General features: G+C 41.1%; 1 protein-coding gene across 12 annotated transcripts in view; it reads right to left on the bottom strand.

Moving 5' to 3' along the window:
- Positions 1–9280: 9280 nt before the first annotated feature.
- Positions 9281–19207, bottom strand: part of PAM (peptidylglycine alpha-amidating monooxygenase) — a 325194-nt gene continuing 315267 nt past the window's right edge. For 2 of the 12 annotated variants that reach the window (XM_061424504.1, XM_061424511.1), the window contains 3 exons: positions 13737–13940; positions 10768–10824; positions 9281–10115 (listed from right to left, as the gene is read on the bottom strand). In XM_061424504.1, coding sequence (XP_061280488.1) covers positions 9940–10115; positions 10768–10824; positions 13737–13940 — 437 coding nt within the window. In that variant the 3' untranslated portion in view covers positions 9281–9939. The remainder of the gene's footprint in view (positions 10116–10767; positions 10825–13736; positions 13941–19207) is intronic. The other 10 variants (XM_061424505.1, XM_061424512.1, XM_061424506.1 and 7 more) reach the window with 5 other exon arrangements.

Below are 19207 nucleotides of genomic sequence, written 5' to 3'. Positions count from 1 at the left end.
CTGGAACCTGTGTCTGTAATTGTTAGGGGTGGTGGATTTGGGCTGTGTCTATATTTTGTAGATAATCCAGGTCCTTGAATTTTGTTTGTATTCGCCAGGCATTGCACTGCAGTCAGATGAGCCTTGTGTGTGAGGCTCTGAGATTAACAGGATGTCACCAACATAATGGAAGAGAAAGACATTTCTCATAGCAGATATAGCTGTCACAGGGCCCCACAAGCTAGCGGGCAGCCGCCTTGGAATTACCCCTGTAACTTTCCATTCTCCATCCTTATTTCCTGACATCCTGGAGCTCACAGGAGTCTCCCCCAGCCTCCTGGCAGGCTTGTCCACTGGGGTGTTGGGCTACACCCCACAGGCCTGCAAGCCTTGTGGTTGTCCAGCCAGGAGGCTCCTACTTGTCTAAAACAAAAGATTCTGTACCAGTATCCCTACTGTGGATGGTCAATGGCCGGCAGGATATAGCAGCAATCAATGCTACCTGGGAAGAAGAAGGTTACCATTTATAGGGGAACTGATGTCAGGTTGGCTCATCAGTTACTAAGGAAACCAGCAGCTGGGGTGTGTACCTCGTGGCCCCCCAGGTTAATGAGCATCATAAGGGCAGACATTTCCCTTTAATAAGCTAGAAGGTGGAGCCATTCTTGCCCAAGGATTAGAGCGACTACTAGCTAGGGCAAGGGGCAATCCCACTGACGAGCAGGGTATAGATGAAGCAGGCCCTGGTCCAGCAGGGGATGCAGAGAGAGCGAGAGAACAACCATCTTGAGAGGCCTGATCATACAGTATGATGTAGTCATACAAAGTAGATCACTAGGAGCACTTAAAATTATTCTTCTTGAAGACAGAGCCATCATTCACTAAAAAGCACCGCTTTTCTGAGGACAAAAATCCATGCAGAGTTTTTGCTAAGTTTTACCACCAGATGTCAGCCATTCACTGCACTGGTAACAATTACCCTGAAGCGATCTTTATGAGGAATCTATAAACGGGGATCTCTTTCATCTTTCTTTCCTTCTATTTCTCTTTCACTCCTTCCAGCTATGACTGTCAATCTATCAACCAATCATCTACATCTAGTTGCTTCCGTCGTGTCCGAGTCTTTGCGACCCCCTGGACTGTAGCCTGCCAGGCTCATTTACCCGTGGGGATTCTCCAGGCAAGACTACTGGAGCTGGTTGCCATGGATCTTCCCGACCCAGGAAACGAACCCGAGTCTCCTAAGTCTCCTTCGCTGGCAGGCGGGTTCTTTACCACTAAGGCCACCTTGGAAACCCATCATCTATAGGTTGATCATCAATTTATTTACTTGAAAGGTACATATTTATTCTAATTTATCTAAATAATAAAAGGGCTACACCAGTTATTTTAAGGAAAGTAACACAGTAAAGAGTGTAACTATGTACATATACAAGTGAACTTCCTAATACATGTATATGTACACAGGATGCCTAGTTCTTGAAAACTTCACTAAAAATGTTTTCTCAGCTTTGGTCTGTAATCCAGGTTCTTTTACCGCAGGAACTCTGGGACCAATGCAGTGTTTTGCAGCCTTTGTTTTCAGAGCATACTTTCAGCTGTCAAAAGAACCTTTGTGTTTTGGAACTTAGATTCTTGTTACTCTGGAATTATATTATTTTTAAAAAATATTTATTAATTTAAACCCATTGCTCTTTTTTATAACTAATATTTATTATGTTTACCTTTTACCAAATGTATATAAATAATAAAATACATATTTACCAGTGTAATATATAAAATGCTCTATTTCTGTAAATTTTCTAAATTCAATGTTCTTGTATTGGAGGTTTACCATTGGCTAAAAGCTGTTGGGATACACCGTCTTCACATGTCTTAAAGTGTTTTCTCTCAGAAACACTTTCTAAAGACAATTGGCCTGGACTTCAAAAAATATCCATGTTTTGGAAGAAAAAAATGTAAAGAAAAGTCACTTTAAAGGAGACAGCAGAGATATAACAAATGAATATTATCTGAATCTTAATAGGATCCTGGATCAAAACCAGAAAGCTCTGTGGGGCCTTTAGGGGACATTGGGGGGTTTGAATGTGGACTACATGTTGGTTGATATTAGGGAATCTGTTAAATTCTTGATTGTAATAGTGCTTTTGTGGTTATGGAGAAGGATGCCTGGTTCTTAGGTGATATGGTTAAAATGTTTAAAGGTTATGATCTCGACTTTTTTTCAAATGGTTTAGCAGAAGTTTTATTGGGTGTGTGTGTGTGTGTGTGTGTGTGTGTGCAGGCGAACATGAGCATGCATGTACAAGTGAGAAAGGGAAAACAAGTATGGCAAAATGTTACCCACTGGTGAGTCTGAGTGAAGGGTATGTAGATGTTCCTTGTAACAGGCTTCAGTATTTCTGTAGCTTTGACATTTTTGGAGGAAAAAGTGGGGACAAAAAGAACATCATGATTTGCTTTGTTTGTTTCAGAATGAAAAGGACTGAGTGAACACCAATAATTCATTTTTTTATAACTAAAGAAACCATCTCTCTTATTGATTGGAAGCTGTTTCCATAAACCTTGGTTGAGTAGCAATCATCATATAAATATGGATTTTAGACCTCAAATCTCTAATCTTGGTCCTGTGTATATTTTTTATTGTCATCATTATTGTGACAAGCCAATGTTGAAGATTTTTCTTGTTTTCAATATTGTTTGTGAGCCTTTGAGACTGTCTTCATGAATACGTTGGTGTAGACTTAATCACTCAATGTCCCTTTTTGATGTAATAGTTTAACCACCACACACACAGCTATTTCAGGAAACCCCTTGGTCTGATAAATATGTTTTAAGTGGTTATGGTCTTAAGATAATAATAATGATTATCTATTTTTTTTTTCTTCCCAGAATCTACCCGATTCAACTAGCAATAGTATCCGAAATTTTCTTCGGGAAACGAATCCCTTATAAGTAAACAGTGTGGTCACTGCGGGACGTGACCTTATCTAGATTTGATGCACCACACTTTATTTGTCCAGAGTGACTGGTTCTGAGGTTGATGCATGAAGCAAATCAGGCCAGTCAGTCAATGTGTTGAAACTCTTGAGAAAGAGAAGCTATCTGTCTCAGACTCACTGCTGGTGGGGTTCGGACTCAGAGCTGCTGATCGCCACTTTCATTACCACACACATGGAGAGTCTGCATGAGAGTGAGTCCTAGAAGGAAGGGAGCCGAACCAAGGGGGTCCCCGTGAGGGATGCAGGGAGACAGGATCCTGATGGCACCAGCTGAGTCTTGGCATCTAGCCATACTTGGGCTTTTTTGTTACCTGAATCTATCAGTAATAATCCTTTTTCTTGACACATTAATTCTTGATTATTATATTCATTATTAATTCTTAATAAACATGAGTTATTCTTCAGCCTATTTCTTAGGTGTTTTTTTGAGTTTTTTAAATTGACTCATTTGAAAAGACCCTGATCCTGGGAAAGATTGAAGGTGGGAGAAGGGGATGACAGAGGATGAGATGGTTGGATGGCATCACTGACTTACTGCACATGAGTTTGAGTAAACTCTGGGAGTTGCTGACGGACAGGGAGGCCTGGCGTGCTGCGGTTCATGGGGTCGCAAAGAGTCAGACACGACTGAGCGACTGAACTGAACCGAATTGAAGTACAGTTGTTTTGATCCAAGGTGGCTCAGTGGTAAAGAATCTGCCTGACAATGCAGGAGCTGCAGGAGATGTGGGTATGGTCCCTGGGTAGGGAAGATCCCCTGGAGAAGGAAATGGTAACCAACTCCAGTATTCTTGCCAGGATAATCCCATGGACAGAGGAGCCTGGTGGACTACAATCCACAGGGTCACAAAGAATTGGACACGACTGACTGAGCATGCATGCATGCATAATCTACAATATTGTGTTAGTTGCAGGTATACATCAAAGTGATACATGTGTTCTTTTCCATATTACTTTCCCTTATAGGTTTTTACAAAATACTGAGTTTGGTTCGCTACACTGTAGGTCCTTTTTCGTTATCTATTTTATGTATAGCCATGTGTATACCATTTATATGTTGCTGGCTATTTGAATTGAGCTGTAATTCATGACTGAAGAAGTATGACTAGACTTCGCTTGCAGAGCAGAGGCAGAGTCACAGACGTGGAGGGCAGACTTGTGGTTGCAGGGAGTGGGTGGGGGGAATGCACAGAGAAGCGTGTGGCAGACTGGCAGACTGGACCTACATACGCACTGTACTGCGTGTGAGAGCAGACGACTAACGGGGGTCTGCTGTGCGGCTCGCAGAGCTCTTCTCTATAATGGGTGAGGAATCTAAAGCAGAGGGACATTATGTGTATATGTGGCTGATTTCTTTGCTATACAGGAGAAACTAACACAACACTGTGGATGAGCTATACTCCAAAAAAATGATCAAAGAAAAGAAGTCTGATTAATACAATGGCATAAAAAAAATCATCAATTCTAGAATCTGGAATTGCAGATCTTTCTGATCTTAATTTGTGTCTTTCCAAACTGCATATTGGCTAAGACTGGGCCATGCTAATGAATATCACGTTCTCCTTATCTGGAAGTGAGTTGTGAGAACCAGTGCGATTGTGCCGTTCCATCCACACACATGCTTATCCCACAGTTCCCACACAATATTTTTTTTTCAAAAGATATGGAGAAGGTTGCAGTATAATAGAGGAAATATCGATGAGTGGAGAATTCTCAAGTGATTGGTGTTTTCATTTAATAGAGTATATATTGAATAATGGGGAGAAAGCAATGGGACCCCACTCCAGTACTCTTGCTTGGAAAATCCCATGGATGGAGGAGCCTGGTGGGCTGCAGTCCATGGGGTCGTTAAGAGTCAGACCTGACTGAGCGACTTCACTTTCACTTTTCACTTTCATGCATTGGAGAAGGAAATGGCAACCCACTCCAGTGTTCTTGCCTGGAGAATCCCAGGGTCGGGGGAGCCTGGTGGGCGCCGTCTATGGGGTCGCACAGAGTCGGACACAACTGAAGCGACTTGGCAGCAGCAGCAGCAGCATATTGAATAATGAAATGCATTTTTGCTCAGAAATGAAAAGGGTCCTCTTTGCTATTGTCAAACTTGTTTTGATAAACTCCTGTTTCATGTGTTAACTTTGGTATACCAAACCGTACAACTTCTTTGCCAGGTCTTCACTGCTAAACCCCTTCCCTGTGACAGTACAGCGTGTGCTCAGTTTCGGAGCACGGAAAGTACACGCACTTGTTTTGTACCTGTAGTTTGGATATATAATTGACACCTTTGTGCTTTGGTGTTTCAACCACTTTAAGGCTGTACTGAGGAATCGTATTTACCATCATCAATATATTCTCTACAATGAATATGCTCCCTTAATTAAATTATGATGTTAAAAAACACACCAAATGGGTTTGGTTGATTCTTGCCTCCTTTAAATGTGATTGCACCTGTCCCCACGTTCCTCACTGCTGCAAACAAAAAACAAAAAACCCACACACAACCAAATACACAAAGTCTAGCAGAGCAACCTGCTGAAGACTTCATGTTGTTTTAAATAAGGTTCTAAGAAGGCCCCTAGAAGCCTTTCTGTACATCTGAGTTATTGCCCATGCTGGGATAATCAGTGTTAGGGAATGACAGAAAGAAGCTTCTGGTAGATAAGTTCTGGCCCTGAAGATAATTTGCAACTGAGCTTTCTGCGGTCTAGGTTTGAGGGACTGGGGTGGATGACTTCTGGGCCTAACCATCATTCTACAGAGACCACATTATTTGAGAAAATGGTTTTGTGTACCTAATACTTTGTTTTACAGCTCAGCTACTCTCTGGAGGGCTGTATTTCTTGGAGATAGTCCATGGAACACCTGGATCCAAATCACCAGGAGTGCTTTTTAAAAATGCAGCTGTCTAGGCTGCACCTAATAGAGTGAATCAGAAAGTCTGGGAATGGGACCAGCAGTCAGTCCTCTTAAAATAAGTACCTGGTTCTCAGATTCACTGATGTCTGAGAAGTACTCTATGTAGGCTACATCAAATTTGACTTAAATCAACTTGGAGCTACTAGGTAGGTGACAGTCTGGGGAATAAGTTCAAACACCAAGCCTGTGGCTTCTTTTGTCCTTCAGCTACTGAACTATTTATGTAACATCTGAGTGAGACTTTAAAGATGCATGAGAACTTTGAAAAAGAATATGCTGATTTAATAAACTAAGAAGAAAGCTTAGAATGAAAGATTTTATGCATATGATCATTCAGGGCCAACTCAATGAATGACAAAGTTATTCTTTTAGCTCCCCCAAATAATATTCTCTGGATAATTTATTGTAAAGAAAAACGATCAAGCCTAGTTGCTTCCCTTGGCCTTATTAATAAGTCATCATGCCTATTCTAGTTATCCAATTTAAAACATTTAAAAATCGAGGCATTCAGATCTTAGTACTAATGGTCATATCAAAACACCTCAGACCACATCTTCTTTTGCCAAACATCTGCAAACTATAATTTATATGAAAATATAGCTATCCACTTAAAGCAACTGGCAAAGTATCGATAAAACAGTCATTCTTAAAGACAGTGCTTTTCAATTCTGGCTGCACATTAGAATTACCTGGAGAAATTAAAAAATATGACCCATAGCAACATACTATAGTAAGCCAATCAAATCTGAATCTCTGGAGGTAGCGTTCAATTTTTTCTTAAATTCGCCAGTGATTCTACTGTGAAGGAATCACTTCCTGTAGGCACTTCCCAGATAGTGCAATCTCTAACTAAATAACTGAAGTTCAGCTCAGGACAAAAGTCAGTGGAGAGTGCCTGAAGTCAGCAGAGTTCATTCATTTCTAGTCTGCCCTCTAATTAAGCCAGGTTGGTAGAATAGGTGTGGTGTTCCAGGACAGGATGGGCATGCAGGCTTTCTCTTTTCTCAGTTTTCCTTTTTATAAGGCTGTTTGCTTATATTCGGCATATAATGCCATGTGCTATAATAAGGGACATATGTAAGGCCCCAGGCACATGTCAATGGCTCAATACAGGGGTCCCCCAACCACGGGCCAAGGACGGGTATCGGTCAGTGGCCTGTGAGGAACCCGGCCAAATGGCAGGACATGACCAGCGGTTGAAACCGAAACCACCGTCCCACCTCTCCCCGAGTCTGTGGAAAAACTGTCTTCCACGAAACTGGTCCCTGGTGCCAAAAATGTTGGGGACTGCTGGTTTAATGGACAAGGGAGCTTACATGTCTGAAGCAAGGAAGGTTCTGGAGCGACACCTCAGCAAACGTCAGACGAAACATGGCGGCCGGCCAGGCTTCACTCTGGGTGCAACTGGGCGGTTGCCAATTATAGCAGGGAATAACGTCAGTTACCAGGGAAACCAGCAGAGGGGCACGCCCACACGGCCTCTTTGATTACAACAAGCATTAGCTGGGCCTGGGGCAAGGGTGTCAGGGGGTCCGTGAGGTGCTCGAGCTGGTGACGCACAGAGAGCGAGGGGACGGCCATCTTGACTGTCCTGACTATACACTCAGCTGGGCTGCTCACGGTCCCCTATGCAGCACAGGATTGTAAGATATCCCTAGGTTTTTCTACCAGAAGCAAGACTCTCAGTTCAGCACCACTTTCATTTCGGGCTTCCCAAGTGGTGCTAGTGGCAAAGACCTTGCCTACCAATGCAGGAGACAGAGACGTGTGTTCGATCCCTGGGTTGGGAAGATCCCTTGGAGGAAGGCATGGCAACCCACTGCAGTATTCTTGCCTGGAGAATCCCACGGACAGAGGAGCCTGGCGGGCCACAGTCCATAGGGTCGCAAAGAGTGAGACATGCTGAAGAGACTTAGCATGCACCAGCACGTAAGAGACCTGAAAACTGTTTTTGTCTACTCTTTGGATATTGTTGAAGACGTTAATTACCCAACAAGGTGCTATCTTTCAGAAGCTACTTGGGAACAAATTTTTCTGATCTTATTATTAGCAACTCTAAAAGTTTAATTGGCTCATGAATCATGTAACTAATCCAGTTTTAATGAGCTGCTAGAAAGTTTAGAGCCAAATTGTTCTAATGAACAACTATAATAAGAATTATTCTTGTATAAATTTTTCCATTTTCATTTTTTTTCCCTTTTTTCTTTCTCGCTTTCTTATAACTTATCATTTTGATCTATTTTTTTTTTTTTCCCCATCCATGAGCCACTGTAAAGCCGTTCAGGAACAAAACTGGACATACATAACATTAAAAGATATGTAGTTAACACAGCTGATGATCAAATAGTGTGCCAGAAAAGATGGCTTTAGTGCAAGTCAACTAATTTCCTCAATGTAAGAAAACTTGAACAGCATCAAAGTCAACTTACGTGTCTTGGGCACTGTACTAACACTGATGTTGAAATACAAATATGTAAGATATAGAGAACAGGCACCCAAACTGGATTGGCCAATAGGTTTGCTGGGTCTATCAATAAGAGCTTATGGAAAAAACGTTAGGAACATCTTGGCTACCCAATATGTCAGGATAGTGCTGTTGTGAGTCTACATTTACTAATGTGGTGAAAGGGGCATAAACGAGTGGTCAGAGGGAGCAAGTGTTTTCACTCGACAAGGAAAGAAATCTTTCAGTTAGATCAACTGGGTGTCAGTTATGAGGGAAAAGAATCTAGGTTGTTAGATATTTTAAATAACTTAGCTAGAAGACAATTCCATTTTTTTTTTTTTTTGCAAGTTAGATTGTTTTAATCTCTAATATGCCACTACTGAGACGCTTGAATTGCAAGTAGGCATTCTGAAGAAAGGGTTCTAGAGTCTGATTATTATAAAAAGAAACGCTATCAGGTTCTTACTAAACTGCACTGACAGATTATGAAAAATATGGTTTAAAAGTAATTTGTAGTCAGTGTAAGATGGAGTATTCCTACAAAATACATGGATATTTGGAGTAAAATTATTCTTTAAAAAGAAAACCATTAGTAGTAACCTACACTGATGGATTAATTTGTATATGTAATTTGAGACACAGGTTTCCTCTTAGCTACAATCACCTTTTATTATTTACCTTCTGATTGTTATACAAGCAAAAATCCTCTTTGAATTTTTAAAGAAAGCCTGGTTTTCACATATATGTAAACTCTTGGGCTGGTTTTTAACTTATATGTGCTACATAATAAAATGACTTCTTAATTTTAATACAATGCACTTCTTTTGAAACATTGAATAGGTTTCATAGGTTTCACTATAGCTTAGGTTTGTGTAATTATTACAAAACTTGTATACAAGCCCGGCAAATATGCAAAAACTGCAAAATACACTCTGACAGCTAATGCTCTGAAAACACTTTATTACACAAATTACATTCAGATTCTGAAAATAGTGATCTAACAGTGTAACCATCTAAAAATAAGACATCCCCAAAACACACCAACTGAGGAAGGAAATTAAACAAAAAACAATTTAAATAGAGACTTTTTTCTTTCCCTTGTTGCAATATAATGTTAGTGATTTTAAAAAAATAGGAGATTTAGCAGCTTTGTTGTCATGTAGCACAAAGTTTCTCTTCACTGCCACAGGCTGAGAATGCTGAACAGGAAAGGCACCAAAGAAAGACACTGGCAATGGAAGTGCTACTGGGAGAATACTGTGTTCAAGCAGAGAATGGAGTTATTTACAAACTACAGAAAAGTCTCAGAAATGCAGATGAGCAAACCTTCCATCCCTAAGCGACTAGTGTGACGGAAGAAGAGGATCGCTTCTCTAGCCTATGTTCATATAAAGACAATGGCACGATGAATGAACTTTCAGGAAACTCCTCAACTAGGAACAGAAGCCAACTAATCCCAAAGGAAGTAAATAAAAGGTGTACGGTCCCACACAGATGGTACAGTTTACAGTTAAATACGCAAAACGCTCAACGTGCTCAAGGGGAAAGGAAGCTGGCATCCTTGGTAAGTCTCATCAGCCTAAAAGAAAACCCAGTTTCTCAGGAGGAGGGGGCAGGGGCGGGCGGCGGGGCCGAGTACTCTTCTTCGGACTCGCTTGCGTCCTCATCTTTCTCCTGGTCGCTTCCTTCCGTGCTGAGGCGGTCGAACCCCTTCCGGCTGTAGCCCTTCCGGCTGGCGAAGAAGTTGCCCAGGTTTAGGCCTCCGCCTCCCTTTCCTGGAGAAAGCAAACAGGGACAGAGGATTGAGGTAAGGTCTGCACAAATGATTTTCAGTTTCCTTGTAAATTATTCTGGGGATGGGAAAGGGCAGGTATTAGAGACAGGGGAAAAAATGACAGAGACACTGATCTGACAGAGTCAGAAAGATACGACTCCACAGGTTCATTAACATAAATTAGGAAAAAACAAACAAACAAAAAAACCCAAAGCTCCCCAGGATTGTGTATTTCTGCAGGATTATTTCAGCTCCTGCTTTTTCCAGGCTCTCGGGAATGGACGTCCCCTTGAGCAGCTCTTCATTACGGTGACTTTATGAAAAGGTCATCTTCACTACGACACGCACTGACACACTGACAGGAGTGACAAAAAATTCGCTGAAGACAAATGGGGCGACATAAACAGGCAGGGAGGAGAAGTCGATGACACAGAATGGCAAGGTGGGAGAACGAAGCTGGGCAACCTGCCGGCGTCGTCACACACTTTTGGTTGGTGCATGGTTTGCATTTGGCATTTGCCAGGGATGCTGTGTTACACACAAGGAGCCTAATTTCCAGAGAGAAAATACAAAGTATCTCCTTCCTTTTTAAAAGACATGAGCTTGTTGACTGTGAATCAAATGGGAAGGATTCTAAAAGGTCACACGCATACCTCTAAGTCTTCCCAGAACTCTTCCCGAACTGGCCTCAAGTTTACGTTCAGAATCTGCTAGAGAAAGAGGGCATGTTTCAAAATAAGTCCCAGTCACCCTCCTCAGTCCGTGGGTCCAGCTTTCAACACAAAATAAGGAATTAATTCCTAAATGATTAATAACAAGGCCTGGCTCCTGTCTGTGTGTATTCTTAGAATTCTAAGGGGGAAAAGGCAGCGTGTCACTGCCATGCACACCAGGGCCGGAGCTGGGTTTGACTCCTACCTGGGTCTCTTACAGGCTGTGCAATCTCAAATTACTTCTCTGAGCCTGTTTTCTCTTCTGAAGAAAAGATGGGACCAATGACGGTCCCCACCTCTCCGTAAGCACGTGACGTGCTTACAAGCAGTGCTTGGTATATACACAGGAAATGTTCCGTAAATGTTAGTTACCTTTATTAGGACAAAATTAAAAATTACCCATAATTTGTAAAACCTTGGAGGCTTTGGTTACTACAATTTAGGAATATTGGTCTGAGGTTTTAGGCTTTCTATTTAGAACAGTTCACATCCTGATTGAGGAAGCTTTGGATCCAAATGTACAGCATTTGCTTTTTATATAAGACTGAAGGCAAAAAACTTCTGAAACCCTGAGTATCTGCAGCCATACACGGTGACCCAAATTCTTGTTCCATGAAAAACTTTTTTTCCTTAGGCGGAGGCTGAACTCCAGACGGACTTGGTTTTTCCGCGTGCTGTGTTGTCTTTACTGTGCTCTCTGCCCTGCTTCCAACACTCCCTTCAGGACTATGGTCAGGAAGATAAGGCTCAGGGTGCTCCCACGAAGCCTCTCACAGGAGTAGGGGCGGCATGGTGGAGCACAGAGCAAAGGTAGAGGGGAGGTGGGGAGAGAAACAAGCAAGGAGGGAGGGGGAGTTTGATAAGACGGTTAGCAAGCCGACAAGTGAAGACTGCAAACTGCACAAGGATGCGGGACGGTCCTAGTTTTGCATCCCCTGTGCCCAGCACAGTGTCCGGTGTGAAGCCGACAAGCTATACGTGTGGGCTGAGTAACTGGAAGGCCTTTCACGAGGGTTATTAAAACCCTCATAGAGTGGATAAGATCTTTCAGGAACAAATGTTGAAAAGAGGTGAGAGGCTGGTATACTTTTAGAATTAAATGTATTAGACTGAACCATATAAAGCTGTAATTTCTTAAATAAAACATGATTGAACATGAATGGAAAAAAGGTGAGAGGCTGGTATACTTTTAGGATTAAAACAGAATTAAATGTATTCAACTGAACCATATAAAGCTGTAATTTTTTAAAATAAAACATGACTGAACGTGAATGGCAATTTCATATGGTTCGACCTGGGTCCCTCAGTCTTCCCAACATACTCCTGTGAACAATATTCTGGTAACAGCACCACACACATGTGCTAACAGCAAAGAAGTAGATACCAAACCTTCTTGACACCCCAGCCACTTCTTCTTTAAGTGGACTGATAAGCAATATTCCTGCTATAACCGTCCCCAGGCCTTGTGTATTTCTGATACTCCATATATTTATCACTGTATGTACCATCCTCTATTAATACCTTTATGTGTCATTTCTTTTTTATGTCTTATCTATTCTGTGAGCTCCATTTATTTATTCCATCCTTTTCCCAGTGACTATTTATCAAATCCTCAGGCCAGGAACTGTTATTTGTGCTGGAGATATATCAGGAAACAAGCAAACACACAGAATTCTTGCTCTTTTGAAGCTTCCATCTAATTCCATGAAGACAATGACTACGTCTACTGATCTTTGCCTCTGCTCAGCCCTTGTTGGGAAGAGTTAGCTGTATTTTTGAAGAGCTTTATTGACTGCAGGTGAAAAGCAAGAAGTCCTAGAAAAACTCCCTTTCACAAATTATTAATTTAAATTCTTTGGTTTTGTTTTCTGTGTCCTTTTCTGTGTCAGGGCTTTGCCGTGGGCACTGAATCCCTGCCAGTCGCCTTGGCCTGAAATTGGATCAGATGTTCTTTCTTGATCAAATGCTGTCCACCATTCTGGTCCATGGATACCTTCCCAGATGCAGCTGTAGCCTCCTGCCTCAGGACCTGGGGACCCCGCCAAGGGACTGTTTCTGAGAGGTGAGAATCACGAGTTGGATTATTTATGTGGATACCTTGACAGGAACTCAGCTACTCAGTCTGATACTATGATGATGATTTAATAAAACACTGACACCAGTATCGTACTCTCCTCTCCTTCATTCTACTCTTTTAAAACTGTCAAATGGTTTTCTATGGAAATAGTTGGTTTCCTGAGAGAGGTGAGGTTTAAGACAAGTATCTTTTATGACTTTTTATTAGTTTATTACTAATGATTATTCCTTATAATCACTGGTATTATTAATTGAGCACTTATAGGTGCCAGGTTCTGTGATAAATGCTGTATGTACATTATTTCATTTAATCCCTACACAACCTTGTGGGTATTTTACCCCCACTTTACAGATGAAAAAACTCTGGCTTAGACAGGTTAAGTAACTTGCCCAAGGTCATGGAGCCAGGAGCTAGAGCCAGGACTAGGGAAAAATAGACAACTTCTAAAAAATTGACCCAGGCGTTTTGAGGACTGGGCCTGTTTCTAACAGCAGGGATCTCCTCCTTCCTGACGCTTTAGCTAATTTATACGGATTCTACTCATCTACACAGTTTCATATGGAGACATCTAATGGCTTTACGCCAATGCTAAAAAGCAGTAATAGAGGTTGGGCTTTTATCTAACTATCCAAATTCTGAAGCTCCAGGTACATTATTCCACTTGGATACTAACTATAGACAATATTTGGAACACAGACAATCACACTGAAAGAGGTATAGAACACTTAAAAAAAACAAAACACTGAAAAAAAGATCACAACCAAACTTTGATAATCAGGCCAAACACTCTTTTTCAGGGAGGTTCCAAATTCAAGGGGCTCGTTTTACTTGCCTCCAAAGGCCCTTGATTTTTTCCACCGAATAAATAAGGCAATGGCCAGCAGGACAACCACAGGAATAACCAGAAGGGTTGTAATGAGAACAGCCGGCACTCCGGAGCCCGGCTCTTTGACCAGCTTCTGTTTCTCTTGTATCTTCTGCAATTCTGAGGAGGCGGGCTTGTTCTCCATTTTGGTTTCAACAACTGCCTCGGATTCTTCAGGGAAAGAAGAGTTGACAATATTCAACTGACTCAAAGACTCTGTAACCCTCCCACCCGCCCCTGCCCAGTCAGATTAACAGCTGCTCACGAAGAACTTGTTGAGCTCAATGCATGTGGGGGTCAGGCTTCAATATCTGCAGCTACCGAGCTGGTACCTGTGACTGGCAAATTCCCATGGAATGATTTTTCACCTTTAAATTGGTTTTATTTGGTTCTACCCTTTGTTTCCTCTTTAGGTATAATTCCACAGAAGATGTATCCTCCTTTTGCATTTTTTCAAAGTTAAAATGAACAGGCAACATGGTGTAAGGGACCAGAATTGGTGTGCATACTGGAGTCAGGTGAATCTGAGCTTGAATTCCAATTCTCCTATACAACCAGCTTGTGTAACTTTGGGCAAGTTACTTAAGTGATGTGGGCCTTAGACACCTCCTCTGTATAACTGTGATGATGACAACAACGTCCTTCATGAAATTATTGAGCATAAATGTTTATCATAAGGTGCTTCATAAGTACTGATTTCCTTGTGATTTTGGTTTATGAGCCTCTTTCATGTTCAATGAATCACTGGTACCTCACATGCATAGTTGTATGCATTAATTCCAGAATTAAGAAATGGAAAAAGGTAACTGGGTCCTTTCCAGGTTCTTTTCTACAGTTTCCAGCAAGTTGTAAGTGTACCTGGATGCACTGTATGTCCGTTTGTTGTTGAGGAAAATAACTTACACAACTGTTCTGTGATATTGGCAGATACTGGGTAGATATCAGGCCTAAAGTACTACTTGGGTAACTGGTAACAACAAAACTAAGTCAGCGACTGCAGGAATCTTAACAACTACTGACGTAGAATGAGGTTGAGCCTTGAGATGTTCTTGCCCCCAAGAAACACATACATGTGTCTGCCCAGAACCCTGTATGTGAAGCCAGAAGTTACAACCGTGTTTGCCCAAAGGCTCACAGGGTTTCTGAACTTCAGCTTCTTGGTGTGCCCTTTTGCCCTATGATACAAATTGCATCAGATGGCCTCATGGTAATTTTGACAAAGTGGCAAGGATTAGTGTTTTAACATGATCAAAGTTTAATATGTGTAGACATATTGGAAATACTTCTCCAAGGAAGCATTTCTCAAATTACTTAAGACATTGTAAACACCGTTTACGATACACACTTCTAGGTTCCAGCTTTTTGCCTCAATATTCAGAGCAGGCTTCCTGCCCGGTCTCAATGATATCTACAGCGCACACACACTGTTTCAGGCACTGTTCTCATTTAATCATCACACCAAGCCAATGAGTGGGCGCTATTGTGATCACCACTTCACAGATGGCCTCAGAGTTCTCCTTCCCTTCCCTGCACTGTCATTAAGGGGAGACCTTTATTTCTCTTCTTTTATCCATGGAAGTGGGTCTTCAAACTTGAGTGGGAAAGGAGGAAAGGGATTGGTTCATAGATCTAAATGGTTCAAACTTAATCTAAGTCTCAGTTTCCAAGAGGAATAAGAGTATGATTCTTATTTTTCCTGCCTACTAGCTGTTTTGTCTTTTTCTTCATTATTGTTGAAAAGGTATACAAATTGTTCTATGTTTAAGCAAAAAACAACAATAAAGTGATGATAGGATTACAAAATACAGGCCAAAGAGGTGGAGATTGGAGGACAGGAAATTGCTGCCTTGGAAGAAGGGTTTGTGCCTATTTCAAAGTGACTATAATCAGAGCAATTACATAGCACTTTCTACCTGTCACTTAGCACGTCTACCTACGCCTTGGATGTTGGCTGTGCCAACTTGTATCTAATTTCATTTGTAAACCTGAGCTAGGACAGAGCTCCAATAAAAGGAAAGAACTATGATGTATGTGACAGACTAAAAGAATCGTTTTACCATTCACAGAAAGTGTGCTGAGAATAAGGTAGTGAACTTGCTAAGATACACACACTGTACTTTAGAAATCCTTGATATCCACACCTTCTGTACTCTGCATGTCATCTACTAAAAATACTGGAACATTCTAACTTTTGGAACCAGGTGATGTATGTTTAGATTTTAAATGATGCTCTACATTTTAAAGAATGAGGATAAAAAAATTTTAATTTCCTAAGTAAAAAAAGCAATATGCTGCTCTTAGATGATTTTATAAGGGGAGTAAAAAGCCTAAAAAATAGTTATCACTTAAGAGTCTAAGAATTTCACTCAAAGCATAAAGAAAAATCTAAATTCTGTCACTTTTACTCTTTATCCTAAATTCTTTCACTAACGCCGCCCCCCCCCCGTCCCCCCCAGTAATTCAGAGCATCCTTGATGAAGATGGAATGGAGAAGCTCTAAGATTAGCCAGGACCTGGCACTGCTGGAAGGTGGGGGTTCCTCATTGACATTTTCCTGTCATACAAGATGCCAGATAGATTAAATTGACAACAAAAATGTCTTCAAACAAGCTTTCCCAGCATTTCTGCAGATACCTGGAAATAAAAATAATCCTGAAGACTGATGCATAAGAGGTGTTCTCTTTCTTCTTTAAAGCAATGCATTTAGAAAGGGAGGTGCACTCTCGTGTGAGCTCACACACACAAGCACGTGTGCATCTCTCCCCTTTACAGAAGGGGAGAAGCCCAGAGACCTTTGGAATGGAAATAACTGGGACAGGAAGGAGAGGCATTCTAAATACAGCAACATAACAATTACTACCCCATTCATCACAGATGGAACTGAAGGTGAAGGTTTTAGATGGCATACTGGCAAGTAACATGTGAGAAGGCATGGAAAGTCCATACAGCATCAGTGAGATTCCGGGCTTATTTTGGAGCCACTGAGGTTCAGTTCTAGACCATTGCTAAAGCACATACTGCAATTAAGCAAGTCACATAAATGTTTTTGGTTCCCATTGCATATGAAAGTTATGTTTCTACTATACCATAGTCTATTAAGCATACAATAGCATTCTTAAAAAATATGCATGCTTTAATTAAAAAAAAAGTTTCTTGCAACATATGCTATTATCTGAGCCTTCAGCAAGTCAGTAACATCAAAGACGGTGATCACAGGTCACCATAACAAATAACATTGAAAAAGTTTGAAATATTTCAGGAATTACCGAAATGTGACACAGAGACAGGAAGTGAGCAAATGCTGTTGGAAAATGGTGCCGACAGACTTGCTCAATGCAGGGCTGCATAAACTTTCACTTGTGAAAAACACAAGTGTAAAAAGCAAAGTGCAACAAAACGAGGTATTCCTCTACACCTTTCTGGGTTTGTTTACTGCACTGTGGTTCCTCTACAATGTGTTACTCTCCATGAGGTCTAAGATGCCAATGGCATTAGAGAATTTATTTCTATTTTCCTAAGACAGATTCACCATCATCATCTTTCACTGTGGGGTGGGGGAGGGGTGAAGGCTATGCTTTTGGAGGGATATTGGTGTGTCTGTTTTATCCTTAGTAACTTCATTTGAAAGTTTCAATCCCTTTCCTAAGTTTCTTAGCATCACAAATTCTCTTATCCCTGAAACTGTCTGAGAACACAATATTGGTTTAGAAACTGCTATTACTGATCAGTTGTGTAACCATTCAGTGGGGATGAGTGTCATGAAAGGTTAGTGGAATTACCATGTATCTACAGGGTTGTTAATCTGGGAAGATGTTTCTCTCTCTCTTTTGTAAGAGCTGGTTGAAACCAAGCTTATAGGTTGTGATAAAAGACAAAACTCTTGGAGATCCAGCATGATTTATATTCCTTTTGTAGTAAGAAAATAATCTTTTTTTAAAAAAAAGTTTAGTAAGACTCATATGGGTTCAAAGAGGACTAGAACAAGCTCATTTGGGTTTGGGTACTCCTAACTATTAAAATAGGACTGTCATGACAAAAGATTTCAGTTGAGTTTACTATTTGAACTGCTGGGAAGTTCCATGACCAGATGGACTCTGTGGTGTGCAGAGGGAGAGAGAACGTGATCAATGGGTGAGCACTGGTCACTGTGACTGGCCAACCAGGGTGAGACAGGGTGGCTGGGCTGTTCACAACAGGCCAACCAGTATAGTCTCAGAGTTCTGGTGGGAACTATTTAAAGGTAAATTGGAAGTGGTCAAACAGGAGACGGCAAGAGTGAACATTGACATTTTAGGAATGAGTGAACTAAAATGGACTGGAATGGGTGAATTTAACTCAGATGACCATTATATCTACTACTATGGGCAAAAACCCCTTAGAAGAAATGGAGTAGCCCTCATAGTCAAGAAAATACTCCAAAATGCCATACTTGGGAACAATTTCAAAAACAGAATGACTTCTGTTCACTTCCGAGGCAAACCATTCAATATCACAGTAATCCAAGTCTATGCCCCCACCACTAATGTCGAAGAAGCTGAAGTTGAACAGTTATTTGATGACCTACAAGACCTTCTAGAACTGACATGAAAAAAGACGTCTTTTTCAGCACAGGGGAATGGAATGCAAAAGTAGGGAGTCAAGAAATATACCTGAGTAACAGCCAGTTTGGCCTTGGAGTACAAAATGAAGCAAGGCAAAGGCTAACAGTTTTGCCAAGAGAATGCACTGGTCATAGCAAACACACTCTTTCAACAACACAAAAGACGCTACACATGGACATCACCAGATAGTCAACACCGAAATCATACTGATTATACTCTTTGCAACCGAAAACGGAGACACTCTATCCAGTCAGCAAAAACGAGATCAGGAGCTGACTGTGGCTCAGATCATGAACTCCTTATTGCCAAATTCAGACTTAAATTGAAGAAAGTAGGGAAAACCACTAGACCATTCAGGTATGACCTAAATCAAATCCCTTACAATTATACAGTGGAAGTGAGAAATAGATTCAAGGGATTAGATCTGATAGACAGAGTGCCTGAAGAACTATGGATGGAGGTTTGTGATATTGTCCAGGAGGCAGTGGTCAAGATCATCCCCAAGAAAAAGAAATAGAAAAAGGCAAAATGATTATCTGAGGAGGCCTTACAAATAGCTGAGAAAAGAAGAGAAGTGAAAGGCAAAAGATAAAAGGAAAGATTTATTCATCTGAATGCAGACTTCCAAAGAATAGCAAGAAGAGGTAAGAAACCCCTCCTGAGTGATCAATGCCAGGAAATAGAGGAAAACAATAGGATGGGAAAGACTAGAGATCTCTTCAAGAAAATTAGAGATACCAGGGGAACATTTTACAATAAAAGACAGAAACAGTATGGACCTAAGAGAAGCAGAAGATATTAAGAAGAGGAGGCAAGTACATGTAGAAGAACTACACA

Source organism: Bos javanicus, chromosome 7 (assembly GCF_032452875.1).
Source record: "Bos javanicus breed banteng chromosome 7, ARS-OSU_banteng_1.0, whole genome shotgun sequence".
In the NCBI taxonomy this organism is placed as follows: domain Eukaryota; kingdom Metazoa; phylum Chordata; class Mammalia; order Artiodactyla; family Bovidae; genus Bos; species Bos javanicus.
Note: the sequence above shows the minus strand (reverse complement) of the source record. Positions and strands in the feature narration are given on the sequence as shown.